This window comes from Furipterus horrens, unplaced genomic scaffold, assembly GCF_987537825.1.
Source record: "Furipterus horrens unplaced genomic scaffold, mFurHor1.1.pri manual_scaffold_6, whole genome shotgun sequence".
In the NCBI taxonomy this organism is placed as follows: domain Eukaryota; kingdom Metazoa; phylum Chordata; class Mammalia; order Chiroptera; family Furipteridae; genus Furipterus; species Furipterus horrens.
The window spans coordinates 19,827,149-19,851,683 of record NW_028327176.1 but is presented as its reverse complement, the minus strand read 5'-3'; the positions used below and the strand labels follow the sequence as shown (position 1 = coordinate 19,851,683).

General features: G+C 39.4%; 1 protein-coding gene across 12 annotated transcripts in view; it reads right to left on the bottom strand.

Annotated features, from left to right (window-relative positions):
* The window catches only part of LTBP1 (latent transforming growth factor beta binding protein 1), a 376,691-nt gene that overhangs the window by 146,027 nt on the left and 206,129 nt on the right, over positions 1 to 24,535 (bottom strand). For all 12 annotated transcript variants that reach the window (XM_090281121.1, XM_090281125.1, XM_090281124.1 and 9 more), the window contains 2 exons: positions 16,256 to 16,358; positions 11,679 to 11,750 (listed from right to left, as the gene is read on the bottom strand). In XM_090281121.1, the coding sequence (XP_090137247.1) occupies positions 11,679 to 11,750; positions 16,256 to 16,358 (175 nt within the window). The remainder of the gene's footprint in view (positions 1 to 11,678; positions 11,751 to 16,255; positions 16,359 to 24,535) is intronic.

The window sequence follows — 24,535 nt, the reverse complement described above, 5'->3', positions numbered from 1 at the left end:
GGGGTAAAACACTCAAAGTATTTTAAATGAAAACATCAAAAGATATCACTTCACTAGCCAGAATTCTGAATATTAAATTATTAAAAAGCTGCCCTGACCGCTGTGACTCAGTTAGTTGGGCATTACCCCACAAACCAAAAGGTCACCAGTTTGATTCCCAGGCAGGGCACATGCCTGGGTTGTGGGTTTGGTCCCTGGTCACAGCGTGTCTGAGAGGCAACTGATCAATGTTTCTCTCTTTCTCCTTCTCCCTCCCTTACCTTATTTTATTTTATTTTTATCTATTGCCTACACAATGCTGAGTAGAAGCCAAACACAAAAGAACAAATATAAGATAATTTGGAAGTTTGTTAAAAGACAAAACTGATCTTTGCTGGTAACTCAGGACAGCAATTACCTTAGGAAAAGAGGAAGAAAGTAAAGGCTGGCAAAGGACAAAGGGAGGATTCTGGGATGCAGGTAATAATCTATTTCTTCGCCTGCATGATAATTACACAGCTGTGTTCAATTTGTGAAAATTCACTGGGCTATATACCCACAATTTCTACATTGTTCTACACATAGTTTACACATCCACAAAAAGGTTATTTAAAAAATGTAATCATACAATTTCTAATACAATCACTTAATGATTTTTCACCAATACTTTTTAGTTGTTGCTCTAAATGTAGCTATAAAGTGACCTCATAATACTACAAATAAAGATCATTTTTTCTCAAGCAAAATACACTTATATTTGCTAAACCAGTTTAAACCATCCAGGTGTTATAGATTGATTTTTTAAAGTATATTTTATTGATTATGCTATTACAGTTGTCCCAATTTTTTCCCCTTTGCTCCCCTCTGCCCAGTATACCCCTCCCCTCCAGCAATCCCACCCCCCCTTAGTTCATGTCCATGGGTTATGCATATGAGTTCTTTGGCTTCATCCTTTCCTGTATTAGTCTTAACTTTCCCCTGTCTATTCTGTATCAACCAATTATACTTCTTAATCCCTGCACCATTTCCCCATTTCTCCCTCTTCCCCCTCCCAGCTGATAACCCTCCAAATGATGCCCACACCTATGTTTCTGTTCCTATTCTGGTTTGCTTAGTTGGATTTTGTTTTTATTTTTTAGATTCAGTTGTTGATAGTTGTGAGTTTGTTGTCATTTTAATGTTCATAGCTTTGATCTTCTTTTTCTTAAATGAGTCCCTTTAACATTTCATATAATAATGGCTTGCTGATGATAAACTCCTTTAGCTTGACCTTGTCTGGGAAGCACTTGATCTGTCCTTCCATTCTAAATGATAGTTTTGCTGGGTAGAGTAATCTTAGTTGAGGGCCTTGCTATTCAACATTTTGGATACTTCTTGCCAGTCCCTTCTTGCCTGCAAAGTTTCTTTTGAGAAATCGGCCGACAGTCTTATAGGCAACCCTTTTTAGGTAACTCACTGCTTTTCTCTTGCTGCTTTTAAGATTCTCTCTTAATTTTTCACCTTTGGCATTTTAATGATGATGTATTTTGGTGTGGTCCTCTTTGGGTTTAGCTTCTTTAGCACTCTCTGTGCTTCCTGGACTTGCATATCTATTTCTTCACCAAATTTGGGAAGTTTTCCTTCATTATTTTTTTCACATAAGCTTTCGATTTCTTGCTCTTCCTCTTCTCCTTCTGGTACCCCTATGATTCAGATGTTGGCACATTTAAAGTTGTCCCAGAGGTTCCTAAGCCTCTCCTCATTTTTTTCAATTTTTGTTTCCTCATTCTGTACTGGCTGACCGTTTTTTTCTTCCTTATGTTCCAAATCATTGATTGAACCCCAGTTTCCTTCCCTTCACCATTGGTTTTGTGTGGATTTTCCTTCATTTCATTTAGCATAGCCTTCACTTCTTCCCTTATGCATTAGTCTTACTTAATTGTATCTGCCAAACCTATGAGCATCTTTATCACCAGTGTTTTGAAATCTACGTCTGTTAGGTTGGCTATCTCCTCGTCTGTTAGGCTGGCTGTCTCCTTGTCTGTTAGGCTGGCTATCTCCTCGTCACTTAGTTCTCCCACTGGAAGCTTGATCTGTTCCCTCTTTTGGCCCATACTTCTCTGTCTCCTCATCTTGACAGGTTCTTGTGTTTGCCTCTGTGTCTTAGGTAGAGCTGTTGCACTTATCACATTGTAAGGGGCAGAGCCTTGGGTATTAGTTAGTACAGGAGACCCATTTCACCACGTTGTCGCACTGTGTGGTGGATCTGCGGACGTTATAGGACCATGGGGGCCCTTTAAACAAGCAGACTCTGCAGAGAGACCCACAGTTTCTTCCTCTACTCCAACCCCCACTGGTTTGCACAGTCAGAAGCAATGAGGCTTAATTTCTCACAGCACTGGCACTGTGAGCTCTGTAGTCTGGTCTGGTGCTGGGAGCACTCCCCAGGTGTCCCTCCCTACTTTTTAAAATGTGTGACTAAGCTTTCCGCCGGCCTTCTGCTGCCACTACCGCTGCCGCCACCACACCATGTCCTCTCCACCCTGGCTCTGCCCCTCCTACCTGTCTGGATGAGTATTTCTTCTTTATATCTTTGTTGGACTTCCATACAGCTCGATATTCTGGAACTTCTGCTTGTCTCTAGTTTTGAGACAGTTGTATTCCTTCTTAGGTGTGGAGGGAGACAGAGTGTGTCTGTCTAGGCCTCCATCTTGGCTGGAAGTCCTAGACTGATTTTTAAATGGTCAAAATTCTTTACCTCTACCTGAATCCATGCCCTTTGCTATGTGACTTTGTAGCCGCTCCCATGAAAAGGTGGATTCTAATTCCCCACCCCCTAATTGTGAGCTGGCCTTGTGACTTCCTTTGGCCACTAGAATATGGTGGAAATCACAATGTCTGGAAAGTGGGCCTGAAAAACATTGTGTGCTTTCACTCTCTTTCTCTTGGAAACTTGCCACCACTATGACAATAACCCAAGCCAGGTGCCTAGAAGATAAGAGACCACATGGAAGAGAAGAGTCACCCCAGCTGAGACCACCTTGGTCTATCCAGCCCCACGCGCCCACCTGCTGACCACAGACTGACCCTACTGAGATCATCCACACCTGTCCAGGGTCAGTAAAACCACCCAGCTGCCCTCAAGCGTGAGAAATAATACACGACTGTTTTATTAAAGTAATTATTAACTGACAGGGGAAGGGAAAAGAGGTGATACCAGAAGAAGAGTGCCTCAGAACCCAAAGAAATTCTAGTTTAAAAAACAAACAAAACCCTCTAGAAGAATACATATTCTGTTTGTTAAAGACTTCAGGATAAAATTGAAGAGGTATGATGGTTTGCTAATAACATGAGAGAAAAAGACTTACTTTCTCTACAAAGCAGATGCATTTAAAACAGGAACATTTTGCTATAAAAATAAAGTGTGGACAACTCTCTGATTTCCAAACCTAACCACTGGAAGAGCATAACAGAATAGCTGAATCCAGGCAGGAAAAGTATCAGCATCAAGTATCACCCCCACTGCTGCTGTTTATGGACAAGGTTTTAAGGTATGGTTTCCCCACCTGCACCAAGTAGATGTAATTGTTGTTGGGAATTAATGAGATTAAAAAACATGTTGAAAGTACTTTAATAAATTATAAACTGCTCTATAAATGTCAACAGCACAGGGAGGGGAACCCCGCCTTCAAAGGCAGATTCTACTCCCTCTCCAGCTATGGAACTTCCATCACTTGATTTCTTTGAGCCTCAAGACTGTTTCATTATCAGTTTAAAAAAAATAACACCATCTCACAGGTTATTGCTGAGAATTATGGCATACCCAACATAATGGCTCCACTTAACAGGTATTCAATAAATGCTAGCAAAATATATAAATAAATAGATTAAAAAGATGTGTAGGCAATAATGACCCAAAAGGAAATTTACTATATGAGAAAAGAGAAAACTATTGAGTCATTTTTATGTGAGCAATACCATAAGGAGAAAAGTCTCATGTCACTAAAAATAAACAGTAATTAAAAGCAGAGCAATGGTAGATCCAGCGAGTTCCATCTTGAGAGAAAGTCCAGGGAAAAGTTGGGTAAAGATATCAAGTTACTAGAGGAGGAACTTAGGTTATGTACAAAAGGGTTAAAATGGGCTTGAGTGCTGGGGAACTTAGGAAACACAGACCACTTATGTCACTTGCTGTGTCAGGATCATTGTCACCAAAAACATCTATGGTTATAGGTTGTCATCGTCTTCCTTGTACTGCTGGTCCTCAAATAACATCATTTTGTTATAATATTGATGTTGCAGCAACTTAATTCTTGTGTATATCCATTAGCCTATGGTCAAACTGGTTTTGTTATATGTCATTTCACTGAAGTCACAGAACCTACCGACGTTAAATGAGGACTTACTTTGTTACTATCATTGCAAGAAGTCCTGAAGGGGTGGGTGGCCCCTGAGAGAGGGACATAGAGAAGAAGCAAGGGAGGGAGGATGGAGAAGAGGAAGAAAAGGGAGTGAGGGAGCATACCTAGCACTCACTACTAATTTAAAAGACATTTATCTTAGCTCCATGAAAATTTTCTCCAAAACCTTTGATGGAAACCAGAAATGTCAACACAGTAACATACTGTAAATAACAAAATAGATCAACTTGTCGTCTCTTTAAAATACATACTCAAAAGAAGCTTACACTCACCAGCCACTACAGCTTCAAATTTAGCCTGGGTCCCCTCCAAATACCTTTATTGTCTTATCATCCAACTGCACCTACACTTACTTCTACAAGATTCACCAGGCCCAGGCCTGGCACACGCTCTCCTACACCCAAGTCTTAGTTTTTTCCCTACCCAATATTGTCCCGTCCCCACCATCTTCCCCAAATTACAATTATTTGAAGGTAACTTTATTCCTACGTGGAAAACTCAGCAGAAAACCACTGAAACCAACAAGAGTTAGTTTCAGTGATACAATTACTATTTAAAATAATAATAATGCTGCTTGCAGCCATATTTAATATAAAATAACTGGGGAAAGCCTAAATACAAATGCTGAGGGTCTGTGTGACGGAAAACATACTAGTTAACTGTCCCTTATGTGTTTCCAAATTTGTAAAGAAAAGGAAAAGAAATCAGGGAGGACAGGAGGGACACTGTCAGTGGGTTCCTGGCTGCTAGTGGGACAGGAAATAGCACATCCTCTTTGAAAGGGAAGGTGCGCAGGATGAAGCAAAGCTTGGAAACCAGCAATTTCTCTTCTAAGCAGAGTCACAGAGTCACATAGAAGTTTATGGCCACATATGCCCCTGATAGCATCATATATAATAAAGGAAAATAGAAACCAAACTGAAAATCCAACTTGAGGGGGATGGGTAAATGAATTATCCTACATCATTAACTGGGATACTATGTCAGCATTACAATAACTTTTAGAAGATTATGTAATAATGTCAGAAAGTATTCATTATGTATGAAGTAAAAAACAATTTTCGCAGCTGTCCATGAAATTCCAAATTTCTGTCTATATATGATTGGCAGGAAATATAGCAAAATGTATCAATTTTTGTAGGAGATGATGGTAATTTTCATATTTCCCCTTTAAATGTTTTCCTCAGTTCTGAATTTTAAGCAATAGGTAAGAATTATTTTTATAAATAGGAAAGACAATGTGATATTTAAAGGAATATGTTTTTCAATGCTGTTTGATTTTCTAATTAAATGGGAACTTTCCTCTGAAACTGTATAGTATTTGGTTCATTTCATAAACCACTTACTACATGCTACCTTGATTTTTTAAATTATGTGTGAGAACAGCGATCTTCATAAGGGTAAGAATTCAGTCTTATCATAGTCTATATTTCTCAGAGTCCCTACTTAAGTCATCATTAAAAATCTGTTAACACAAATGAATAAGTGTATGAATGGCAGATGGTAAATAAATTTATGTTGATAAGATGCTTAATTACAACAGGTAGAGGCTTTAACTGTGGATAACAAATTATATCATGTTAAGCTTTTCCCTGAAAAGCTTTTCATATATATACTCAAAGAAAAATAATTTATAATATATATACATTAGCTTCATACCATATTCCAATATCAATTTCTTGAATGTAAAACAAAATCCTGATATGAATATGCTAAAGAAGAGTAACATAGTGAGTTCACGCTTTGACACTCCCTCCCCATTCCGAACACATACCAACTCTAGGTAAATTCTTTAAAAAGATGAAAAAACAAGAGACTCATCCCAGTGAACCTGACATGGCAAAGAAGTTCATGGTGGTGGGTGGGGCCATGGAACCTCTGGGTCTGCTGTCTAGGGGCATCCAGGAGAGTAGTAGTCAGGGTAAGAAGCTAGAAGTACCCAGGTAAAAACTTTTCTTCAGCAACTGAAATCTGGGGCAGTAGCACCAAAAATCACACTGCAGCAGGAATTAACATTACAATCTGGCTTCAGATGGAGGGCACAGGTAGGAAAAGGTAAGAAATGGGGAAGATAAAAATAAACTTTCAATTCTGAGTGAGCCTATGAACTGAGTTGAAAAATCTAATGTCAAGAAAGCAAATGTGTCAATGATTTGAACAGGAATATTCTCCAGATCGGAGTAGTTTTATGAAATGTTCTCACAAAGATTTTTAAAGATTTTTAGCATACTTAAATAACTAAATGAATACTTTTTTAAAAGTGAAAAAAGGAGACAATAACAGGTAGCTATAAAAAATAAATATGAACTTCAGAAATGAAGCATTCTTATAATTAAAAATGTAACAGATGGAATAGAGTCTAGATGGGCAAAGTCAAGAATTTAAAAACTGGAAGACAAAAGAATAAAAGCCTGAAAGACTTGTTCACAGACACGAAAAATACAGAGGCTCCAATACTTGTCCACTAGGAGTTTCAGCTGAAAGCAGTGTGAAAAGGCAGTATTTTAAGAGATAACAGCTTCAAAGTTCAGGAAACACATGAGTCTTCAGATTGACAATGTACTGTTGTCAACTGCGTAAAATCAAGATAAACCCAAATGGAGACACATCATGATAAAACTAAAGAATATAAAGAATTAAGAGACCACCTCAAAAGAGAGACAAGACAGATTACCTACAAAGAAAGAAAGGATAAAAAAGACAGATATCAGACAACACTGGCATAACAATCAAAAATTACTGTTGAAAAACACTGTTAACCTAGAATCATATACCTGACAAGTATCATTATAAAATGAGCTCAAAATAAGGAGTTTTCAGACACATAAAGTACACACTTCTCAGTGAGTTTTATTAAAAGAACTGTTAAAGGATATAATAAAAATATATAGATTAGGCAAAAAAAAATTACAGGATACCCAATTAAATTTGAATTTTAGATAAACAACGAGTCCCTTTAATATAAGTATATCCCACATTATTTACCGTTTAACTGAAATTCAAATTTAACTTGGTGTCCTGTATTTTATCTTGCAAACCTACCTCAAAATAAAATGTGAACCCAGCAAGAAAACACAGGATACAAGAAACATGCTGAGAGCAAAAACTGGTAACATGTCAGTAAGTTCATGTACCTATTAATTATAAAGTGACGATTTCTCTAAGCCACAAATGCATTTTCTTCTAAATATGCAAGATGTTGTCATAAATGGCCTTTGGACATTTCCATGTTAAAAGCAGTCTGTTTTCCCAGCATGTATCGCAAAGCCTGCTCCATTGTACACGGCGCATGCAATCAATCATAGGAGCCTTGCCTTCAAGTTCTGCAGCACTTCATCTTACCCGATCTTTCTGTTTTAACCCAGCACCATGCCACAGGCCACATTCATTTCTCCAGCCAAGCAGGTTTTCTTGAGGGGCTCACCTGCACTTTCTAGTCTTCTAAGACACTCAAAGACCAGTCTTTATGTGCTCGCCATACTGCGACTACAACCAATTTTTCTGGTAATCATTAAGAGGCCTGAAATGCAAGCTACAATTCAGGCAAGCTCTTACAACCCAAGAGTCTTATGAATGGCTTACTTCTATGGACTATTAAGAGTGGTGAGTCTCATTTCATGACAGAGATATGCCCTTTAAAAAAAAAGTGCATTATCTTCTTCTACGGTCCAAATAAAATTCAATTTCAGGTGCACTTTGAGGAGCTATCTAAAAGGAGCCTTACAGTGAAAGTTCTGGTAATGAGTATTATCAGGCCCTAATGTATCTGCTTCGTAAAGGTATTATACTAAGGCAGAACACCCAGTGTAATCAAGGGCCAGCAAAAGAAAGCTACACGGACAGCTCTTTCATATCTGCTTTAACAGGCTCCTTGGGAGCCAGCTCAAATTCAGCTGGTTGGGACAGTGAATAAAGCAAATTACATCCTGCTGATTCAGGCTGATTTAATTACACTAAATTCAAGAGCAGGAACGATGGCTTATTCATCATTCATTACATATACTTGGTCTGCAGCTTGGGAGTGCCCTACCAATTAATGTTTGTGTAATACTGAATGTTTTTTAAAGTTCTCAAGATTACCCATGAAAATGGAATATATATACACTGGTATATAAAAGTATAGATGCCTTCTAGTTGTATATTTTTGTATTGCCCACAGTGTCCGGACACATGCTAAAAATGTAGAAAATAATACTGTTGATTTTATACCTACACACTCATGAACCACATATGTGATTTTAGTGAATCAAAAGAGATATTTGCTTTTAATAAAATATTTCACAAAATAGATTGGTCTCCAAGTACTCTCTAAACAAATTCTACTCTAAAAAGTTAGATTTGTACCTAATTTAATAACTTATCTCCTGGCAAAATTACAGGCAAGTGAAAATATTCAAAATTCAGGGGAAAACTTAGCTTTAGAGTAAAGCAGTATTAATGTAAGAGGTTCAATGTATTATCATTGACACAATATATTATTTCATTTAATTCTCATTCAATATCAGACCTGTAGCACAATAATCAAGTGACAAATGCCAAATGCCACTCTAGACCTATGAGAAAACGGAATCGTTTGTTTTGAAAAATAAGCAAATTAGAACAACTTCGTAATGTTGAGGCAGGTTTTAGAGCGCCATGTGTGTATATGTAATAAATCATTCATTTGAAAAGATAATTGCAGCACCGTGAGAGAGAAGGAAAAAACCAACTTTAAGGGCAATGATTTGAAAGCTCCTCAAATTAACTTGTGCACAGTTGGTTCTTTGTTACTGAGTGCACATTAGGGAAAGCTGTATCAGGAACATTAGTTCACTTCATTGAGGGAAATAATGTAATTCTAGTTATTAATCATTTTAATTGTAAATGTGCTTGGTAAACTGAGAAGACATTAAACTGGAAGAACAGTGTGGAATGCTGAATGGGGGCCTTTGGAAAACTGTAGGATAACAGAATCACAAAGCTTCCAGGCTCTTAGGAAAACTGAGTGTATGTATGTAACATGAGAAAGTTCTGTTTAATTTTACAGACCAATTATATCAGAAAGGGAGTGAAATTAAGCCCTTCTCTCACAAGCAACTTAAATAGATTATGCAGAATGAAATCATATTATTTTATGAGTCAATCTTCTCTGCAGTGTAATTTAGCGGTGCCTTTTTGAGGCACCATGAAATAGAATTTTTTGTGATACGTTACTCCAGAATCCATGCCAAAGAGCATAACACTGATTTTGCCAATAGCCTCCTGGGACAACCATAAGCCAGGATTTGGTGTTACTGACCATCAATGCAAATGCCCGAGGGGAACCATTTGCTCAGGATGAACAAAACTTGCTAAATAAAGGTCACTTCATACCAGCCATACCAGGAGAGGGAAATCCAAACAAAAAACAAAACAAACAAACAAACAAAAACCTTCAAGCAAGTATTTGAAAGAGTCCCCATTCTATTTTGTTAAATGAGATAGCAAGTGATTATTTCCAAATTTCCACTTCCACTTCTACAGTATTTTTATATATATGACTCTTAGAACCTTGAACCAGCCATTAGAAAGAATATATTAGATAATCTCCCTTTCTTATTAAACAAACTCAAGTAAATGTTAACTGCTTTGACTTCTATAATATTAAGTTCACCACATAGAGCACATCTTCTGTTCCAATCAGCTAGCATCCACATTAGTAATACTTCACAGATATATATATGGTGAAAGAGGCCATATTGCACATAGAAACAGGTGGTTTGGAAGTTTAATCCTGGCTGGGTCTCTTTTTATCTGTGTGACCTCTGGAAAGTTACTCTCTATGCCTCTGTTTCTAATTGCTATTAATGAAGTCCAAATCCTACCCCACCCCAAGAAAACATGTATATTCTTCATCATTCAATACTCAGAAAAACTAGGATCATCTGACACTCTGGAGCATTACTAACAATTAGCCATGGAGGATTACAATAGTGAAGGATAAATAAAGACTCTCCTCTGTCTACAGTCTAATGGAGCAAGAAGACATGCCTAATCACAGGGGACACTTTAGGAAGCTACATGTTCAGGGGCTAAAACTTGTCTGACAGGTTCATGCACAGCATCTATCCCAGGAGACTGAGTAATGACAGCATCAGATAACTGGAATGTACCTACAGAGTCATCTAACCTCAGGTACTACAGAAGACAGAAATTTCTTATAGCATCCCTGGCCAATAGTTAAGTATCTGTTGGATCACTTCTATTTTAGTACAATGTCGAGGAACTGTATTCCACAGAAAAAATAATTACTTGTAGTTGTAAATATGCCTCCTTGTAACTCCACGCTACTGACTTTGGCTTTTGAAGCAACTCATAAAAGTCTTGTTTGTAAGACAGTTAATCAAACATTCAAAGGCACATTTACAAACATTCAAGGCATGTTTATAAATCAGCCATTATATTTCTCTTTGGTCTGCTCTTCTCCTAGCTAAATACTCTTAGGTTTCCAGGTCCTTCACAAGCCTGGTTGACCTTATTAGCCAAAGACAATGAACACCAAATACCCAAACCCCAAATTCAGTCTGACTGGCAGAGTACAAGGTCCTCACTTCTAATGCCCTGCTCCTTTTGCTTCTACTAATGCATCCTAACATAGGGCTGGGCTTCTCATAGATTTTCATCCAAATCTGTGACACTATGACTTGGTTTACACTGCAATATATACATTTAGCCATCTGTTCATTCATTTATAAAGTGCTGACACTGGGCTAAATGATCTCTGAGGTTCACCTTGCTTGTACCATTCTGCTGCAGGTGCAAAATAAATTGAGCAAAAGCACTCAGGACATTTCACACTTAGCTACATAGTTTTACCTACTGCCTAGTTAACATGTGTTCAGTCCGATGTTTAATGCCTGGATATTTCGAGGTGGCCAGCAAAACTTTGAGAGAAAAAAGGGGACTTGGCTGCCGAACCATGTGCCAGCAAGGAAGTAGTATTGCTAGGTACATATATGTGCTCATGTATACACACACAGATTCCTGTACATGGACAGGAGGTGGCCAGCAAGTGATCTGTAATGTAATCCAATCTCTTGCGGATTTCATTGCAAATTAATAGGGGGAAAGAAAGTTCCATAAAGTTTAAATGGCAGTGAAGCAATTCTAGCCACCATACACTAAACCTCTATATTTCCACATGGCTAAATGGAGTGAGCAGGAGGTGGCTCACTGTGGCCTTCACCTGCTGGGCTCAATGAGCAGAATGTGGCAACAGCTCAGGTTTCTAAAAAGCCAAACAACTGTTGAGTCCACACCAACGAATTCAGTTAACCTTACCTTGACAAAAGGTGTTGTTAACCCTCTTATAACCTTGTAAACATTCCATCATTTGGTTATATCCGTGATAAGCTGTAAGGGAAGAAATAATTCTTTGTTATATGCTTAGTTTACATTCTTACAATCTCAAACTACTATACATAATAACCGAAGCCATTTAAGGCATCAGTGGTCTTACTCATTTCTAAGATACCAATTCAATGTATATTAATTTCCTTCACATTATCCTTGCTCTTCAGTAGACTTCATATTTTGTGTCAGATGAGAGTCCCAATTATTTGTCAGTAAATGCTGATTATGATAAGTGAAAGAATCATAAAACTAGTGATTCTTTATTTACATCACAAAGCACTGCTTCCTCCCCAATGATTTGTGCCAGGCATTTGAATTTTCTTATCATAGGTAGGGTGACTATACGCTAGTCTGCTTGGGACAGTCCTGAGTTATGCCTGATGTTCCAGCAAAGTTCATTAATAGCACTCCATTTCACTCTTCAAAATGTTCCAGTTTAGACAATACATTATATGCTCGCCTTAATGGCAGTATCATGCATTCTACGTATGAGCTGATTCATACTAATGAGAACCTGGAAAGAACAGGAGGTGATGATTAGAAGCTAGGAGATAAAAGGGGCTGCTGTGGTGAGTTGTATGAACTCAGCACTCAGAAAACTCAACAACAGTACAAATGTTGCAGTCACCAATTTGCCAATAATATCCTAATTGCTGAACTTTGGACACTCTAGAGAGAACCATGAGACTTCTTGGCATAGTCGATAAAACATAATTTCTGGGACTAAGCATACCTAGGTTCAAATCTTGGCTCTGCCTATCAAAGGTTCTTTGACCTTGGGAAATGTCAATTCTGTACAATGAGAATATCACATCTATCAAGCATGTCAGGGTTGTTGTGGACTTTAGAGACAGTTTATGCAAATGCCTGCAATGGTGCCTGACAAAAGCAAGCACTCACTAAATGACAGATGTCATTGTTATTTCCTGAAATAAGGTATCCTTTTATTAAAAATAATGAGCAGCCCTGACTCGTGTGGCTCAGTGGGCTGAGCATCGTCCCACAAACCAAAAAGTTACCAGTTCGATTCCCAGTCAGAGCACACACCTCGGTTGTGGGCCAGGTCCCCGGCTGGGGTGTGTGAAAGGCAACCTATCCATATTTCTCTCACACATCAATGTTTCTCTCCTCTTTCTCCCTCCCTTCCCCCTCTCTGAAAATAAATAAAATATTTTTTAAAAGATAATAAGCAATAGAAAATGGGCCATAATTAAAATAGGTTAGACTACTAAAAGATCTGAAGGAGTAAAAAGGGAAAGCTGAAGTAAAAAAAAAAAGCCCATCACCTTATTATGGAAAATAAAATTATTTTGCCCCTAACACGTGTTCTTTATTCTCAGCACTAGTGAAACAGGGTGAGTATTTACTGGTGGTGTTCCTTTCGTCCTTCATTTCCTTTCTTTGCCATGTGTCCCCTATCTTCAGATCCCTCAGAATGCCAGAAAAAGGTTACAGTGAGGAGTCTTAGACAAGGGAGCTAAAAAGAAAGGAGAAGTCAGCTTGCGGGGAGTCGCCCCATTCAAGTTGGTGGCCGAATGTCCAGTCTTCTACCAAAAACAGAGACATACCGGAGCAGACTGGCTACAGAGATTGTGGGCTTTCTGTCCGGGATTGCTCGAAGGCAGAAGAGAGACAACAACCTGTTTAGAAAGTTTCAGCAGTTATGACCTTCAAGGCAGGGAGTCACAGCAGATGCCTGAATTCTTCCTCAGCTCAGGACTCAGGATTAATTTTATTCTAAACTCTTTTAAAGGACAAGGGACCTGCTCATGGTAAGTACATTTTTTAATAGATTACAGGCTAGTTAACGAAATCATTTGCAGATTTAAAATTAAGTTTTTACAGTAAAAACTGATCAACAATGAAAGGTCTTTCTGCATGTGGCTAAACGAAAACTTCAGACATTTAATAAAAGCCATTTGAAAACAGAAGTTTGAACTACTTTGAGTGAAAAAAAGTAAAAGACATGGAACACAAAACCAGAGCATGTAAAGCCAAGGAAAGTCTGTTCTCTTCCAAACAAATATGATTTAGAGAGTAGTACCAACCAAGGAAAGGAAAGTTTCTAAGTGACACAGGAAGAATGTGACCCCAAGTGTGATTCTTGGGAGTGAGTCACTTGGTTTGTTAACAGTTTACTTCATTCATAATCCACACTGTCCTTCCTAAAGTGGAATTGATCTCCTCAATTTTATACATTAAGTGAGCCAACATATAAATTTATTTTCATCAGCCTTTCAAGTGTTAGCAACATTGTACTTCCACATTCTACCTAAATTATTATCAAAATACAGAGCTAACAAAACCATATAAAACAGTGAATTCATCCCCAGATGACACAATTCTAGATAAAAAAAGAGATAAATGGTCAGGAGCAGAAATTAGGGATTAAAAAACAAAAACAAGCAGGAAGAAAACTTATGATTCCCTTTACTCCTGTCTTGCAACTTTGGGATTTGGAAAAGAGAGGAAAGACATGAAACTAAGCAAAAATCTTACAGAGAAGGGGGGGGAATGAAAAAGAAAAATAAGCTGTAAGATGAAAAAAGTATCAGAGAGCAAAAACTTAGCCCCAAAACAAAGTCGTGAGAACTGGATGTCTCTTTCCTCAGTCCTTAGACCTAGCAGTGGGAAACAAACCACCCTCCCCAATACTCCTGCAAACATACACAGTCAATGAAGGGTAGGCAGTTTAAAAAAAATAAATAAAAAGGCAATGTTTTTCAACATTTTAGATACAGACTCTCACAGCAAATGAGAGCTGGGAGTCTAACTCGAGTCTACCTAAATCCAAACTCCATGCTCTTTAAACCGTATTAAATGTCTCCTAGTTAGCCCTTTAATCCGGTTTTCAACATAATTTTAGGCAAATGGATCGTTCAGTGAGGAGGAACCATCACACTCAAGCCACTTGTTGGAAATTCACATTGTCCATCATTATCGAATCAGCGTAGGGAGTTCACTGGGGACATCCTCTCAGTGTTCAAGGTCCTTATTTATGTGACTTTTCCCCCTAAATGAAGAATTCATTAATTATTAGAAATTTCAATGGCTGTTTCCACAAATTGGTCCTCTAAAAGAAGATAGTAATATCAACAAAATAGTGATACTAAGTGAAATTAACTTTAGGCATCAAAAGACTTAGAGAACAGGTAAGCCTGAGAGACAAGGAAGTCCAAATGAGAGACAATTATTTAAAACAAATTATTAGAATGAAAGAATAGTTTATAAGACAGACATAATGAGCCATGATGCTAAGATGGCAGATTTGGTTGAGAATTTCAACCAAATCAAATAAAAATTATTCAATTGAAGCAAATGAGAAATTCCTTGCAGCACAAATTATTTTAAAAAACTATAAAAATCTTCAGTTTTACAAGGCAAAGAAAAACGACTGAGAAAAATATCACTTGCTTTCTGGGCAAAAAGTGAGGAGTAAGTGTAAAAACATTCCACTTAAATCAAGTTACCTTTGTCTTGCTAAAAAATATTAGAAATCAGTTTTCCAGAGTTAATACTACATATAAAAACTAGAAACACAAACTGTAATTGAGAAAGATGTAAATCTGGACCCATTCACATCAACAGATTCTGAAAAACAGATTTTATCGAATAATCAACGCATGTGGGTGTCAATACCGAGCCGTGTCACGGAGAATGGTGATAGTATAAAAGCATGACTAAGAAGAAAAGGGGAAGTACTATGTCCTTGTTAGTATACATTTCTCTTTTACCAATCAGCGGCCAATCATTTCTTCATTTGAGCTTTTTAACTGAAGGTTGAAAACTTATAGTAGAACAAAAACTACAACAGAAGTTGTGGCTGTTAAAAAAGCTTTAAGAACTTTATCTGTGTCTTCATTTTTTATTGTATTTTTTCCATTACCATTTATCCCCCTTACACCCTCTTCCACCTCCACTCACCTCCCTCCTGCTAGCAATCGCTGACTTTAACCTAAGAAATCATAACTGCACTAACTTTTTATGGGGCTTGAAACATGTAATAATTATCATTTTAAAAGCTATCTTATTTTCTCTTCACCTGAGAAAATAGAGCCTGTTTTATTGAGCACATTGCTTCTTAAAAGATTTTTTTAAATATGTAATTCAATTGAAAAAGGCAACTGATAACTGTCCTTATTAAAAAACAAAACGGGCTGCGAGCCAGTGTCTCTGGTTCGATTCCCAGTCAGGGCACATGACTAGGTTGCACGTCAGGTCCCCAGTTGGGGGCGTAAATGAGATGCAACCACACAGTGATGTTTCTCTCCCTCTCTTTCTCCTTTCCGCTCTCTCTAAAAATAAAATAAACAAACAAATAATTTTTTAAAAAATGGGTAGAAACTCTTCTCAGATTTGTAAGGTTTCTGGAAATGCAAATTATTGCATGATGTTCCACAATCCAGTAAGTTCTTTGAAAGTATAACGTCTCACCATTAAAACAGTAGTCATAGGAAACAAATATGCTACATTAACCTGCTAAGGAATGATGAAATGTCACTTACACGGCTTCTTGGGGCATTTCTGGCATTTGTGAAAGCCCCAGGAGGTACCCACGGTCCCACAGCAGTCCTCCTGCTTGGAAAGGCCAGGGAGCGCTTTGCCACACTGCAATGAGGGGTATAAAATACGCAGGTTAATCGAGCACAGTATGCCCAGCTCTAGAGCGCTGCTGTGTTTCAGGCACATTACCAAACAGCTCTGTTGTTATCAACAGAATTAGAGGTAAAACTTCAAAGCAAAACACCATAGCAGAATAAGGACAACACTGAAATGAACCAGCATATTTTCCAGAGCTTCTTGGCATTGCTAGAGTCATATGAAAATCTGTCACTGCTCAGAGCACTTTGTAAAAGTTGTTTCCAAGGGCTTTCTTTCTTAACAGAACCTGAAATCTTAAAAGATCAATATCAAGTTTGACAATTTCAGCTTCAGCTCTCTGTTGAAATCTCTCCTGTGGATCGTTAGGAAACAGAGCTATAAGCGCATGGTGTGTGTGTAAACCTGGAGAATGTGTCACAGGTCCCACTTTCAGGAGGCGTCTGGTCCTCCTATAACACCGTGGTCCAGGCATGGACAGAACAGGAGAGGACAATACAAATGGTCACTGGCCAAGCCAGATCAGCTCTGGCAGAGACGAAGGCTGCCGGCAGCCAAGTGGCCTGACCCGGGGAGGTCGGCCAAGCTAGGAAGACACCGGCAGGTTTCACCAAGACCAGGAGACAGAGGAGCAGGGCTCAGAGGCTACTGAAACAACTTGAGTTGTCAAATGTAAAGATCCATCTCATGACCTTGGTCAATCACGGGAGGTCAGAAGAGGCGGAGAGGCAGGGGCCTGAAGTGAGACCAACTCAATGGGGTCGGGAAGTGTCTAGGAAAATAGACCCTATTCTGCACCAATCCTGAGGGCAGCTGTGCAGGGCGGGGCATGTGCCTCTTCACCCTTACTGTGCAGGCTACGCCCACACCCCACATCTCAGCGGTTAGTTGTTGGCCTTCATCTGCCTCAACCTCTACAAAATCCTCGAAGCGGTTTCAAGAGTTGTCTTTCCAAAGACAAATCTGATCACACTCCCCGCTGATGAAAAACCTTCAGTGACTGCCATTGTCTGAAGGCTGCAACCCCCTGGCATGACATAGAACAGCAGAGTCCCCAACCTTTTTAGCACCAGGGACAGGTTTCATGGAAGACATTTTTTCCATAGACCCAGGTGGGGGGTGGGATGGTTTGGGGATGATTCAAGCACATTACATTCAAGCCCACCTCCGGCTGTGCGGCCTGGTTCCTAACAGCCTGGAGGTTGGGGACCCCTGACATAGCAGGTTCTTCCTATTCCTGCCTTAGACAATTTTTCTGATTGTCTCTGTCCCCCTTCATTCTCTACACCCGGCTTTCAGGCACAGCAAAGAATGACAGTTTTCTAAACTGTCTTTCCAAAAGTTGTCTCTTCTCTCGCTGATGGCCATCCTTTTTTTTCTTTGCCCAGAATAACTTTATCCTGTGAGCCCCAACTCAGAAGAACCACCACATGAAGCCTCATGTCACCTCACTTTTAGCAAGTTCCCACTTTCTCTTTATGCCACGGCACTTTCTAGACAGTTCCATGGCCTTGCAATGCATTCTAATTAAATGTAGAAGTATCTCATTTATCTTTATATCCCAGTACCCAGTGCACATTGCAAACGCTCAATAAATAAAGGGAAGAAGGAACAAACCAGTTGCTGTCCATTCAGGCAAGCAGTGGTTCTGTGAAAACTAATGGAAATTAGCAAATGCCCAGAGACTAGTGAGCGGGACAGTGTGACAGAAAGTCCGGGCAGGTGGTGAGCCTTCAGAGGGTGGGAGGTAGTAGGGACCAGTCACCCGAAGGGCCTCTTTTCCACCGGGTCCAGGCATGCAGCATTTGGACTGAGGCTCTAAGTGTCCAAACAAAACCAGAGATGGCCCAGCGCAGTTCATGACGTTTCAGTTATGTCACAGCTTTGAAGTCTTCAGGTGTTTCTTTTATGGTTTTTAATGATTTTGACAGGCTGTTGTGTGCTTTCCAAAACTGGTATATGCTAAGAGAGAGAGGAGGAGTGAACACGTGAGCAAAATGGAGGAGCTGAGAGAAGAAAGACACATTCTGGCTAGATGCAGGTAGTACCCAGGGGCCTTCATCTTAATCACAGAAGGCTTAAATCTGAAATGTAAAGCAAGGAAGAAGGAAGAGGAAGCAATGCTCCAGGCATAAGACTAGAAACAAATGGTTATGTTAAGAAAACCTGACGGGACTGAGAAGTACAGATTGGTAGTTACAAAGCAGCTGTGGGGATGTAAAGTACAGCACAGGAAGTCGAGTCAATAATACTATGATAACTATGTATGGGATCAGCCGGGTACTGGAAATGCCAGGGGGAACACTTTGCAAAGTGTATGACTGTCGAACCAACATGCTGTGCACCTGAAACTAATACAAAAGAATAATGAATGCAAACTGTAATTGAAAAAAAAAATGTTTAAAGAAAAATTTTTTAAAAAGAACAGAGGTCTCCTCTGTTGCATTCTGCTGCCAAAGTGTGCTTAATGTTTATTTCTAGTTTTATCAATCAGATTTATATAAGACACCAACCAGTGCACATCATGTCTCCGCACTTGCTGATTTTATATGCTCAAGATTTTAGTAGCAGTTAAAATCCAATTTTCACCTTGGATTCCTAGACTGTTTTATTTGGTAGGGCAAAAATAAATCATTTCTCTCCACCAGGCCTCAGAAAAGGTACAAGGTTTTCATTCCGGGCCTCGGGCCGCTTTATCCCGTGGCTTTGTTTTTGCAGGCCCACAGCCAAGAGCAGCACAAGCCATCCAAACCGATTAAATAAAAGGCCGCGTAGGTGGTACCACGGCACCGTGTTCTTCCCAAAACTGGGTCTGCACAGAATGAGGACAGGCTGCAAGGGATGAAGGTGGGCTTACAGCAAGGCTTGAAGTTTCATGTAGACCCCTTCAGTTTTTTAACGATGAGGAGCTTTCAATGTGCCGCCAGAAACGCCACGTGAGAGGTCTCTGTGGCCATACACCGCCAGGTCCTCCCTGGATGCCGGCAGTATCTAGAGGAAAAGAAGGAAGAGGAAGGATCTTCTCTCCTCCCCATCAGTAGGCCGCATCGGAGAGAACCGCATAGAAGAGGATGCTAGAATTCAGACTGTCCTCGCGGACTGGAAGACTCTGTTTCTCCATGACACATAATCACATGGACACAGACTGATTCTGCCCAAAGACATGTTTATGCCCAGACTGAGGTGAGTTTTACAAGTTAAAAACACAAATGGAATTTCTCCTATGTGACTCACTCACCACATTTTCAGAGAAAGCCAGGCTCTTGTTTCAAGGCATACCCTGTGCATAAGCGACCCTGGAGAAGTGCGCTAAAGTTACAACCCCACATCGAGCTATTGCAGGTCAGAAAGAAAAATCTGTCCTGTCAAATGAGCAGTGTGCTATCGCTCCTCAGAAAGCTCACACAACTTGGTGCTGCAGATCGGGGGCACTGTAACTCCGCACAGCCATGTTAGGACTCGGCCAGTGTATGACCCGCCTAGAGCAGTGCAAACAGAACAAGGAAGGTTCTGGCAACCAGGCTGCCTTTCCCCTCTGTGGGGACTAGAAACAGGTGACCCCTTTGGGATGTGTCCTACACTAAGTAGCACATAGGCTGGATCCCCATTCGCCCCCTTAGCTGGTATGCCTTGTGGGTATAACCTATGACAGGTTATAAGTGCTGGCCATTTGCTAGGCTCTCAGACACAGAAAAAGAATTCAGATATTTCACTAGTAAAAGGGCCACTCCATGAAGATGGCCGCCATATCAAGAACTAGAATCCGGTATTACTAATGAATGCATTTTGAAAAATGGTAAAATTCAAATACTCTTACGAATTATCTCTATTACATATATAGATAACTCATTTTATTTTATCTTTACACAAAGAAGGATAAAATATTCTGAGTTTGAATAAAGACTGTTTTCTCAAAGAATATGGTGCTGAGCCAGGAATAAATAAAACAAAATGTTAAAGTCATACAAATTCTTTAAATGTTTCTAAAGAGTGCGCTGAAGTAATATACACAAGAAGAGAGAATGTTAATTCATTGCAACTCTACCAAGAGTACGTGGGACCATGTTTAGGCAGGAGTTGAAATAAGACAGTGATTTAACTGCTGTACTAGGGAGAAAGGGATTCCAAAGAGATGGAGCAAATCTAGCTAAACCAGGGCCACTATCAACTTGGGGGGGTGGGGAGTGGACAGACAAAGGCAGGTCAAACACAAAGGAACACAGAGTGAGTGGCAAAGTCAGAGAATGAGGTGGAGTTGAACCATGGAGTTTTCCAAACTTGCGATTCTATGTGTAGCTGGAGATCAAAATTAATCAAAAGACAGGGAAAAGGAAACATCTAGTTTCATTTCCCAAAGCAAAAAAAAAGTTTTGGATTGCTTCCAATTTAATATTTGGCATCTTCGGAGTAACGGCAAACACAGGAACTCTGATAAAGAAGAAAAGAAAGAGGAGGAAACAATTAAGTGTTTTTATAAAAGTATAGTTTTTTACATCTGGTACTTCTTCTCAAGAGTAAATAAGAATTATTGGAATAGAATATATCACTCATGAGGGGGGAAAGGAAGAAATTATATTTAAGGTAAACATGATCAGTAACCATCAAAGAACAAAAAAATAAACTTAATAATTATTAAAGGCCCATTGGCTATTCTGCTCCTCAAACAAAGAGCAGAAGGGTACTGAAAGTCAGCATAACTGAGCTCTTTTCCCAAAAAGAGAGCTGTCCCAACACAAAGCAAATGCCAGGGCATCTCCATGTGCAGCAGAATTAGTGCTTTAGGTTGAGAAACTTTCCACACAATCATGCTCCCTTTGGGCATCATGAAAAGTAGTGCAAAGATAATAGTAGCTGAGAAAATGGCAAGAGCATAGGTTTCCAAGTTGGACCAATGGGGGTCCAAATCCCCACTGTACCAATTACTACCTACATGACCATGGGCAAAACTCTCAACCCTTCCTCCTTCCTCCTCCATGAAATGGAACTAAAAATGTTCTTTTTCACAGAGCTCTCAAGAAGACTGAGACAATACAAAGAGGACAGATTCTACATGAAACAGCCATATGGCCAGCAGGCACTACTGAGTATCAGACTCCTTCCTTCAGGGCCCTTTGCTTAAAAACCTGGGATTATTTAACAAAGGACCAAGGGATCTCACAGTTACATGATATACAATGCCTTAGAGCCAACTTAGGAAGAAGCGATATGTAAGTAAATAATTAAGTTAGATATAGAAATAAGAAAACTAAGGTATTCTTATGATTTTGCTTAAAGTGCTCATGTTTTCACAAGAATGCTCTGGCTATTAAAGAAATGCTCAGAGAATAAATGCTGTGAAGGATTTGTAATTCTACGGATTGTATTGTAATTCTAGTCAAGAAGCACAATGGTATCACTGAATTACAATAATTCAACCAGTTAATATCAATGCTCAAGCAGCAGATGAGTTTACTTTGGAGACGTCAAGATCTTTCTGGTTATGCAATATGCACTATGTCTTGGGGCCAGAAGATTGAGACTAAAAAGCCAAAGTAGTGGAGCCAACTCTGCATCTCCTCCCCACAAGCATCCGTGACCCAATCATAAGACACCGGAGAACACAGAACTCCCTAACACAGATCCCAGACAATATATCTGTCCTTTTCATGTTCAGCTAGTGCTACAGACTGAATGTTTGTGTGCCCCTTCCCTCAAAATCATGTTGAAGCTCTGACCCCTAATGTGATGGTATTAGGATGTGGGTCCTTTAGAAGGTAATTGGGTTTGGATGAGGTCATGAGGGTGGGACCCTTGTGATGGGATTAGTGTCCTTACAAGGAGAAAAAGAGTCCAGAGCTCCTTCTCTCTTTACCAGGGTGACAGCACCGTAAGAAGGTGAGGGTCTACAAACCAAGAAGAGAAACCTACCAGGAAATGAATCTGTCAGCACCTTGGTCTTAAGACTCCCAGTTTCCAGAATTAGGAGAAAATAAATGTTGGTGGTTTAAGCCACCCTGTCTATAGTATATTGCTATGGCAGCCCAAGCCACCTTATCCAGATAGCAATGGTTTCTTGTGAATCCTCCATGCCTAGAAGAGATGGCCAAAGGGCCAGATGGAATAGTAGAAAGAACAATGGAGTAAAAACTAGATAGCTTCAATTTTAGTCCTTACCAACCACAAACTCAATACATGATGTGAAGCAAACGAACTTACTTCTCTGGACTTCAATAATCTTATCAATAAAATATTAAGGATGGGCTAAGTGCTAATACTCATTGAGGTACCTAAACTCTATGTTTCACGAAGGCTCTAGTTCAGGGGTGATATCCCAGGAGTTATGGTGGAATCGTGTCCTGTGTTGGAGTGAGCTTGTGAAGGTCAGTGTTCCTTAAATGTTACCTGCCTACCTGGTTGGTACCCTAGAGTCCACGATACCACCTGTCATTTAGTACTAACATCATACCCTGACCTGAACCAACGCGATCAGTGATAAACAGAATGAGCCTCCTCTTCTTTACCCTACCTCATGCCTACCCCTTTTCTGCCAGTCCATACAAAACAAAAACAAAAAAGCAGCCCTATCTTCCTCAAAGTCATCATGGGCTCTTCAAATGGCTCCTTTCTAGATTATATTGTAATATCTAATTTAAATGAGTCACATATTATTATCAATAGGCAAAATATCAGAAATTATCTGATATGGTCATGGCGATGCAGATGTTGACGGCCATGAGCTGTGACCCATCATCATAATGTCATGTGATGGTCACTGCAGTGCCCATAAGTTATCCCACCTGTGCAGTGTCTGTGCCCACCCCCACCCCCACTCAGAAGTCCTTTATTCCAATGTTCTGCCATAAAACTTTGAGGTATTCCGGCGAACAGAAGTTACAACCTCAGTACAATGAATCTGGCTGAGGGGTGTGAATGTCATTTTTGGAAATCTTGGACCTCTTTTCATGAAAACAAGAATGAGGTTCCTTATGGGGTATGTAATGGGTTGGATTAATCCAAACTTCTGTCACAGCTCTTCTTTGTTCCTATCATCAATCTTTTTACCATGATATAAACACATCTCTCCTCTGGCAAAGTGACTTTTTGCCCATCTACCAAGCAAAATGGTAGTTCTTCTAGCCTCTGGACCAACTATGGCTCCAAATTAAACTGGAAAACCCCATGAGAGCTCTTCAATGTCCATGTACCAGAACATTAAATATGTTTATATCTGTGTGCCAATAAGAAAGAGGGTCCAAATCTCTGAACCCTATCACTAATGCAACTACAGCAACATCATTTGATCAACTTGTTCGAAAGGCCTGTTGTCATAAAGGAGAATATTGTACGATGGAGCACTGGCAGGCTAACAAGCATTGTCTCATAAGAAGAAGAGGAAAATGCTTAAATACTTCCAGATTTTCTAAAAGAACTTGTAAAAAATTTGCTTTGGCTTGAGCAGAACATTCTTTATAAGCAAGGTTTTTAAAAAAAATCCACCCAGCTTTCTTTTATTAGAGTAATTAAAACAATGTTAGGTATTTGGGGGTATCTTATACAACCATAATCCTCTGATATTTCAGGCTATTGATTTTATAAAGTATTGACTGTGACTAGGGCATTAACTGCTGGAAATGTATCCACATCGATTTCTGAGAGTGTATTTGTTTAAAGCCTGCTGAAGCCAAACCATGGGCTTCAAGGAATTCCAGACAACTACTTTAGTTTATGAAACGGTATTTTAAAAGTTACACTAAGGCAAAAATGGTTTTAAAGTAACATACAGAGGGGAAAAATTCTTAAGCGTGAAACTTCTGAGTTGACATCTTTTCTAAGGAAATGGTGGAATCCGGGCTGCCTTTTTTCTCCACCTCTACGATGATTTGAGCATTTCAATCGCCAAGTCAACTGGGTTGTGATATATGTGTCTTGCTATTCTTAAATTGCAAACAGGGTAATTAAGCATTGTCATGGCTGTATTTCTGACATGCTAATTCCTATTAGCCATTCCTTACAGCAAAACAGCACAAATCACATCATAAATCCTAGTACTACAGGGTGAAAATATAAAATTTATTTTAAGTTCCATTACCAAGAATGTGTCTAAAAAGATATATTTGTACTGAGGGAGGAAATAAAGATGGGCATATAGTCATGGTTACTTTTACTATGGCAACCAGATCACTCCCAAATGATATGCATAAAGACCT